We start from the raw sequence: 9,145 nt of genomic DNA, 5'->3' as shown, positions 1-9,145 counted from the left end.
TCGCGCAAAGGACGCAGAAAAACAAAATTAATCGAAGAACACCATCCACCACGCTCGTTTAATCGAACCCGACCACACGACCGCAACCGACCGATTTTGTGGATATTCACAGCTCACTATTCACAACCGACATAACTACTTTCGCGTTTCGGCCGAGCGTTTTGTACGACCGGCTTCATTTCCGGCCACACGAATTGCCCCAGCCACGCCCGAGAAAAGAGAGCAAATATTTTCGATAACATCTCGAGAGCTACTTTGCTATGGACTGCCGGTGCTGACAGGCTAAGAACCGACCGGATTTAATTTGAGCACCCCGTTTGCTCGTCGGTCCACGCGCGGCAGCTCTTCAAGTTCAGATTCTCGACCAAAGAGACGCGCAACAACGCAATGCGGTTACCTTTCGGGCGGCGGCACGCCGCTCGCAGCGATTCCTTTTCTTCACGCCTCTCACTCTTTTCTCTCTGCGCGTTAGCAGCATCACCAGCAGCCGCCATCTCCTTTACCCCCGTACCCTCGCCGAATCTCGACCTCTCCCAGCTCGGCCGTGTCGTCCTAGCAGGCGACTTCTCAGGGATATCCCTCTACCAGTTTGAAGAGCAGAACGTCCACGCGACGCGGAACAACAATGGCAGCGAGCAGCTCCTTGCGCGGATGCCTAACGCCCTCTTCGCCCCCATCGCGAACACCGACGCGACAATACGTACCATGTGTACACTCGACACGGACAACGGGACCGTGGTTATCCTAGGCGGAAATTTCACTAGTATCAGAGGCCCCGACGAGGACGCGAAAGCGTTACAATCGAATGCCATCGCTCTCTTCAACCCCGACACAGCTGCGGTGACGCCCCTCCCGGGCCTATCAGGACAGGTTAACTCCCTGTTGTGCGACCAGGATAAAAAGAGGGTGTATCTTGGGGGCAGTTTTGTGGGTGCTAACTCAACCAACGCGCTGGCATGGGAGGCGGGCAAGAACTGGGTCAATCTGCCCTTTGCAGGGTTTAATGGACCTGTGACGTCTATCGCGAAGGCGTCCAACGGGAACATCATTTTCGGAGGCAGCTTTACCGGCCTGGGGAACGCGAGCACTCCGAGCACGCCCGACGGTCAAATCATTAACCTGTCGACAGCGAGCATTACCACTGGGTCGTCAGCCACCACGGCCGGCTTCAGCGATCCAAAGAACATCATTTGCAAGACGGGTGGTGAAGATGGCTCAGGAAACACGTGGCTGCTCCAAGACAACGCCCCGGGTTTCTGGGACGCCAAGTTCCGACACGGTTTCCGGCCGACCAAGTTACGCCTGTACAACACGCACCAGGATGGTCGGGGCACCAAGACATGGAGGTTCACAGCCATGCCCATCAACGGAATCATGAACTTTACCTACATCGACCCGGTGACGCATAAGAATGCGACATGCACCAGCGAGTGCCCGTTGAGCGACGACAAGTCCGTCGAGTTCCAGGACTTCCACTTTGTCAACCTCGTTGGCATGAACCAGTTCCGGTTTGATATCTCGGCTTTTTACGGCAATGGCGGTGGCTTGGATGGCCTCGAGCTTTTCGCCGACGATATTTCCTCGTATGCCGTGGACGACTTCAACGAGCCCACGTGTGCCGGCCTCGAGTTCCCATCGACAGCAACCAGTACGGGGCCGTGGACCGTCACGCCTTCGTACTCAAGCACCGCCGAGTATCTCTCCGCCCTACTTACGGCCCCCATCTCTAATAACTCAGCCTCCGTTGTGTTCTCGCCCGACATTCGGGAGTCCGGCCATTACTCGGTTGATCTGTATACCCCCGGCTGTCTCCAAGACAACACTTGTGCTACCCGCGGCCAGGTAAAGATCAGCGGGCAAATGACTGCCGACCCGACGAAGAGCGTCCCGATCGATGTCGACCTGTACCAGACCAACAACTTTGACAAATACGACCAGGTCTACTTCGGGTTTATCGACGCCAGCTCCGGCGGGTTCCGCCCCAGCGTTACCTTGACCCCTCGGGCCGGCCAGGATCTTGCGCAGATGACCATCGTTGCGCAGCGCATCGGCTTCACCTTGATTAACAGCACAGGTGGCCTCAACGGCCTGTACGAATACGCACCCGGGGCCGCTGTTAATGCCAGCGACTTCATGAAATCCAAGTTCAACCGCCTCGGAGGTAGCTTCGACACGGGCTCAACTGTCAAAGCCTTGGGAACGGTCGGCGACGCTACGTATATCGCGGGCAACTTTACCGGTGACCGCGGCGTGCGCAACATTGTGGCGCTCGAGGGTGACGATGAGAAGACTCTGTCGCTCGATGGCGGTCTTGATGGCGCGGTCAACACCTTGTTCATTAACGGAACCAACATTTTTGTCGGCGGGGCCTTCGCCGCTACCTCAGACGGGTCGACCAAGGACCTGCACAATGTCGCTATCTACGACACCTCCAAGAAGACCTGGAAATCACTCGGTGCGGGTGTCAGCGGCACGGTATCGCGGGTGGTGGGCATGACCATGAACGTTACCAGCACGACACCCGAGGTGGTTGTCAGCGTCAACGGAGAGTTTGACGAGCTCCGTGCTTTTGGCGGGCGCCCGGCCGTCAAGGTGAACGGGTTCGGTATCTGGGTGCCGTCGCAGAACAACTGGCTGCAGAATCTGGAGGGCTTGGCCGTCGAGTCGGTCGACGGCATCCTATCCGCGTCGATTCTCAACTTGGCCGGCCAGTCGCTGTATGCTGGCTCGCTTTCGGCTTCTAGCCTGGGCGTGAACGGCGCTGCTTCGCTTGGCAGCGACACGCTCGGCCGTCTTCCCGTGGACATTCAGCCGTCCACTGATTCTTCCTCGAGTGGTGTCACCAAGCGCGCCGATACGAGTGCGGCCACGAGCGATATCCGTGGTGTCACGACCGGTGTCTTTGACGTTGACAACGGCCGGAATCTGACCATTCTGGGCGGTCACTTTACTGCCAAGGCCAGCGATGGCTCGACCATCCACAATCTTCTCATCAGTGACGGCGCGGACAAGGACAGTGTGAAGGGGCTGGGCGATGGAATCTCGGCCAACTCGACATTCTTGGCCCTGGCGGTGGAGGGCGATATCCTGTTTGCTGGTGGCAAGGTCGAGGGCACTGTGAACGGTGACGCCGTCAGTGGCTTGGTCACTTACAACCTCGCCAGTCGGTCGTTCAACACTCAGCCTCCAGCGCTCTCTGGGGGGAACAGCACTGTTTCGTCCATCGCCGTTCGCTCGGCCACCAAGGACGTCTATGTCGCCGGTTCCTTCACCTCGGCCGGCTCTCTCGGCTGCAACAGCATCTGCTTCTTCAGCACCACCGCCTCGCAGTGGAATCAGGCCGGCCGCAATCTTGATGGCACTATCAGCTCGCTTCTCTGGGCCAGCGACAACATCCTCCTCGCCGGTGGCAGCCTCACCATCAATAGCACGGCCACCGCCTTCCTCGGCCGCTACGACACCAGCACCCAAACCTGGAATATCTTCCCCGGTGCCGAGAAACTCCCCGGGCCCGTCACCGTCCTAACCGCCGGAACCAGCGACGGCAACCAGATCTGGGCCGCAGGCACTTCCGCCCAGGACGGGTCCGCCTACCTCATGAAGTACGACGGCTCAGCCTGGCAGCGCGCCGGCGAATCCGCCCTGCAGCCCGGAACCGACATCCGCGGCCTCCAGATCTTCTCCCTCGCCGCTTCGCACGACGAGTCCCCGCTCCTAAATAAAGACGAGGCCCTTCTCATCACGGGTTCTATCGTCCTCGCCGACTTCGGTCCCGCCTCAGCCGTCCTCTACACCGGCAACAAGAAATTCACCCCCTTCGCCCTCACCACCACCTCATCTTCCTCCTCTTCCAGCGACAGCGACACCAGCTCCAACGGCGGTAGCATCGCCCGCGTCTTCTCCGAGCGCAATAGCTTCTTCTCCAAGAGCAACGCCAACTCCATGCCGCTCGGCTTCGTCGTGCTCATCGGCCTGGCCATCGCCCTCGGCCTGATGTTGCTGCTTGTCGTCGGCGGGCTGGCGCTCGACCGCCTGCGGAAACGCCGTGAAGGGTATGTGCCTGCGCCCACGTCGATGATTGATCGTGGGAATGGTATGGCGAGGATCCCGCCGCATGAGCTGTTGGAGGGGTTGGGGAGGAGAGGGGGGGTGCCGCAGGTTTGATTCGAGGGTCATGGGATAGATTTGCTTGGTTTGACTGAAGGGAGAAAAGGAACGGATAAACAGACCGACAGGCAAGACAGACAGGGCAACTTTGGGATGGGGTTATTTCGTTAAAAGACGGGTTGGGGAATATTGGCGTTCTATCTGCTGCTCTTTTTCTTTTTTTCTGTTTCTCGGGTGGGCGGGAAGATCACTTTACACGGGGATAAGGTGTTTAAACGGTTCTTATTTTTTTTTCCCTCGTACTCCCCCTTACAGCTGGGAGAGAGAAGGCGGGCGGGCAAGCGAGCAGCGAAGAAGGTTCACCCCCTTCCTCCACGCATACTCGCTCGCTTACCCTGCCTTGCGTTTGCTGCGTTGCTTTTTACTTTTCTTTTTCAACTCCTTCCCCATTTTCTTTCTCGCTCTCCCTAATTCCCTCTTCTTTTTCATTTTTTTTGTACCGAATATTAGTCGTCGTCGTCGCTTGTTTTCGCTGCTGCATGTTAGGCGTTTTGGCATACCATACAGCGGTTATACTCTTTTTTTTCTTCTGTTATTGTTCATTCTTCTGGTGGGTTGAGTTGGGAGGGGGGAGCGAGGGATGGAATGAGAGGGGGCGGGTGAGGAGAACATGGACAGACTGCGAGTGAGGGGGATTGAAGGTTCCCGGGTGTAGGAAAGGGACGGAACGGGAAGCGGGGTGTAGGAACAGGGAGATCAGGGTTGTGGTTGACTGTGTTGGTTCATGTTGCTAAGGATTCAAATAGCCCCGTGTGCTGGCTGTGTTGTTGTTGTGTTGTGGTGTTCGGTGTATCTAGTTTCGCTTCTCGAACTCGAAGATGGACTTGGACTTGGACTGGGCTTGCTTGACGGGCTGGGAGTAGGGACAGAGTCAGTCAGTCAGTTAGTCAGTCAGTCAGTCAGTCAGTCATCTATCTAAACTTCAGCGAAAGAACAAGTTTACCTTGCATTTATTTATTGTGGTAAGGAGATGTGTTGAACTTTGGCTCAGGTTTACTTTTCCCTCCTTTTCGGCAATCCCCAATGTCGTGTTGGAGTCGTGCCAGAACTGTTTCGTGTTAACTTTCACAGGAACATTTGCTGCGTACTGCGTGCCTCATATGTATTTGTCCAATTACTGTGAGATGGAAAGCTTCTACATCACATAAGGGCGGTTAATATGGGTAGCAATGAGGAAGTAGAGCCAGATATGTTACTACGAGTCTTACCCCTCCCTATCCTTTTCTTTACGTAGTCCTCGCGAGTGTGAGGTAGGTGAGACTGTGAGGGGGAAGCTAGGCTAGTTAGACCTGAGGAGTTGAAGAACGTATTAACACCCAGATACCGTTGCCTCATGTGAGAAGTTCCCTACAAATATGTCATAATGGGTTTAGCTAGGTGTCTATGTGCCTCGTGTTCTACCACTGTACTATTCGGGCGTGATATAATGTGTGTTAGGTCGTGGGTAGCAGTGTTTGTGATATGAACAATGGTTACTATGGCTTTGGATAATCGGTTTTCCGGTTGATATTATTCTGTTTCTCTAGGAACCATTACATGAAGTTTCAACAAACCACCCGTTATAGCTTCCCATAGCCAGCGAGGTGTATAAGTTCATTTATGCTGATAGAAGTTAGTGTCATGGATGAGCCTCCTGTTATCAATAGTCTCTGTTTCCCATCAAAACCCAGCGTAGAGAGGAATGGGGATAGAAGACGAAGGGAAATATCTTCCACTGCATCGGTTCCGAGTAAGAAGAATAGCCAAGGTAAATTCACCGTCTAAATCCTAAAGCCACAGCCTCGCGGTTGGTTCGAGTATCCGTGTCTACAATGCGCAGCTATCAACTACTCCACCACCTACCTACCCTTTATAACTTACGCTCATTACTACTCCTATGTAGACAGACATGAATGATTTGTTACCTCGATCACCCATGACGATGTCATGCCGCAAGCTCAGGATCCAAGCTCTTGATCATTTAAACTTCAAGCAATGAGGATGTTCCTGAAATAACCACGAAGTTGTCGCGAAGACAACCTAAATTCCAACATCCCTACGAAGCAAAGGATACGGAGCCCCAAGGTATACAAACTTGGACAACATACATCGGCTTTTATATACGTGTATTTCCAGCCCTGTCTCCCAATGAGCACGAGGACCAACGGGACTTTGTCTTCACAGTGGCCTCCTACCACCCCATGCCACTGGTCTCCATACACCACCGAATAATTCAATCCGTATCGTCACGTCCAAGGGAAGCACCCTTCTACGTAAAGATGCGCCTGTGATGCGTTCAGCATCCACTCGCTTCCTTTGCCCCGGACATATCAACCAAGTCATGCTCACTATGCTTTCTCTATCGCCGATGATTCATGAGCATTGACAGTCACTGGTCAGAATGTTCACATGTTGCCTTCGTCGAGACGTATACAAGACTGTTTAGTAGCCCGCCCCTTGGTCGCGAGGTAACTGCTGAAACTGACTCGTGAATGTCAAGGACATGACTACCTGGAAGTCACCATGCAGGGTAGTTCTCCCATGGCTCTCACATCATTATTCCCGAGTAGGGGCCGAGGGAGAGGAGAAGCAAATACGTTGCGGTAGAGTCACGTTGGAGTCACGACTCCAAGGACTCCAATCTCGAATCGGTCTGCCCCTTTTGTCCGTCTCGGTGGTCCTCAGGCTAATCAGTCCGGCCCTGCATTGGGAGCAGGCTAGATGCCTGTAACATTGGAGGCTGAATCTACGATGTCGAGTTGAGACGACTCCAACTCCCCGTCTGTCTCCCGGTCGCCTCATTCCGATGTCAACAACCGACCGTCACCGGAAAAGAGTGGTACGCCAACTTTTTTCCTTGTTATCCTCCGCACCGGCCCATTACAGGATGCCTGCTCCACGATCTGATGTGATGTTTATCAGGGTCGTTCCACTCGTTCATCAAACACGGCAATCACATTACCACCCCACAAACAACTCGATGGGCGCGTGGAGTATCATCGTCTAATGTGACTCTGTCGTTCCCACAGTCCCTTCCCGCCGGGAGGCAGCTCACCAAACCTTGGTTGTTGTCTCCAGACGGACCCCTTTTCATCCACATGTTACAGGCCACACGTTTCCCATTCGGTGTGCCCTGAGCTAAAGTGGAGTGAGACCCCAAAGACATGCATTGCCGCCCTGGAATTTCCCGTTGACCCCACCTGCCGAATATCTCGTTCGTCCTGTTCGGGGAGGAGGAAAGGGAGAACATGGAGCACCCGCGAAGCGCACCCATTACGTCGTCCACACCAAACAGCACGAAACAAGGAAAACAGAGAGAGATAATGGTTCGCCGAAAACAAGAGGCAGGAAACATACACCCCCCTCCCCCCTTCCCTTTCTTCCCCCTTCCCAGGAATCGGCTCATTTCGTCATACCCTCTTCCTTCTTCGGGCCTCAACCCCTGTCATCAGGCCACCACACCATGCCGCACCTTCCCTCAGGCCATGATGCCGGCCGGCCCCATTCTGCGGCCCATCTCCCGGCCCATCACCGGGAAGGAGCAAACAAAACACATCACAGCGCACGTGCAACACCTGTGACGTCTTTGGCCCCAATCCGCGAGATGAGTCGGGCATCCAGCTAGTTAATTACCAAGCTCGCTAAGTCGGGTATGTACACTTCCTGTGTATGTTGGCTGTTGACTCCTTACCCGGAAGCTCGGAAGAAAAGACCGCGGAGTGGGTGTGTAAGTGAGACTGACGAAAAGAGTTTTGTTCCCCCTCGCATCTGACTACACATCGCATCGCTATCCGACAGACTCTCACCCTCCGACCAAGATAATGCAAGAAACCCAAGCGAAGCGAGGCAAGACACGCCCTGTCGCCCCCCTCCTTTCCCCCCTCACTTTCCCTCCTTTTTTCTCACTCGCTCGCCCATTTATCAATCCTATCATTGGCCAACCTACCCATCTACACTCCCTATGTCCTCCCCACGACTTGTCCGCCACCCTTCCACCGGGACGAAGGCCGAGACAAAAACCGCCTCACGGCGGCTCCTGCGAGAGGAAAAAAACGAAAGGGACACACCCCCACAAACCACACACACACAAACTTGTGCCGTGCCGTGGCGTCTCGTTAAATTCCAAATTCCGCATCCCGGATTCTTCCCGTCTACCCGTTCTTCCGTATTGGGAAACTTCCTTTCTCTCTTCGCCTACGCTTTTGGGAACCCCATACCGTTATGGTATCTGCGGCTTTCGTTTGCGCATCGCTTAGAGCGGGGGTGACAAAGCCATTGTATGGAACTCGGATCACCACATGCTCTGCCCCCCTTTGCTAGATTCTCGGCCCATTGTGCTGGAGATAAGTGACATGCCTACCTTCAAGGGAAGTTACCAGGACAATGTTACAAGTACACTCGGCGACGCTAGTGTTTACTCCTCAACTACTAAGCGGAAACCGCCGCCTTGGGAACCCGGGTCATGGTAACAGTTAATACCGATGTTTGGCTCCTTTTAAGTAATAGTTATTGATATTGGTAATTGAACCACTAACACACTACCGGACTTGGATTTTCCATTTTGTTTTGTTAGCCGGTCAGTTCTGGGATTCTGATACACAATGCCAGTTCGTAAGAAATTAGTGTCAGTTAGCCTCACTGGCCTCAGCCTCGAGTTGTTGCGTACAATATTACCGAGCCTGACCGTCCTGTTAGTAAACTGTCTTTGTAAGTGGGTGAGTTTTATCAGCGTATTCCTAAACCAAGACACGCATGAGATTCATGTCTCTCCCACCGAGCGGGTTCGGCCCCCTCTCTTTGCTTCTCCTGTACAACATAATAACGTTAAGGTTACTCGCCCTCAGTATCATTGGTCGAAGCAGCTGAAGAGAGGTTCGCCCAGATCAGGAGCTGAACTGAATCTAGATGACTTGAGTGGAGAGAGAAAAAAACGAAGCTCAGAATTGGCTGAGCAGTCTCTCTGCCCTCTCTCCAGATTGGTCGTAAACACAAATCTTCC

General features: G+C 54.1%; 1 protein-coding gene across 1 annotated transcript; it reads left to right on the top strand.

Moving 5' to 3' along the window:
• Positions 1–387: 387 nt before the first annotated feature.
• C8A04DRAFT_13080 (cortical protein marker for cell polarity-domain-containing protein) lies at positions 388–4,164 on the top strand (the record flags this gene model as incomplete). The annotated part of the gene is made up of 1 exon (XM_062777573.1): positions 388–4,164. One exon carries the CDS (start codon positions 388–390, stop codon positions 4,162–4,164), a length of 3,777 nt encoding a protein of 1,258 aa, XP_062635978.1.
• Positions 4,165–9,145: the final 4,981 nt, after the last annotated feature.

The sequence above is a fragment of the Dichotomopilus funicola genome (genome assembly GCF_033296635.1).
Source record: "Dichotomopilus funicola strain CBS 141.50 unplaced genomic scaffold C8A04scaffold_42, whole genome shotgun sequence".
Taxonomy (NCBI): domain Eukaryota; kingdom Fungi; phylum Ascomycota; class Sordariomycetes; order Sordariales; family Chaetomiaceae; genus Dichotomopilus; species Dichotomopilus funicola.
The sequence above is the reverse complement of the archived record's forward strand: the minus strand, read 5'-3'. Positions and strand labels throughout refer to the sequence as shown.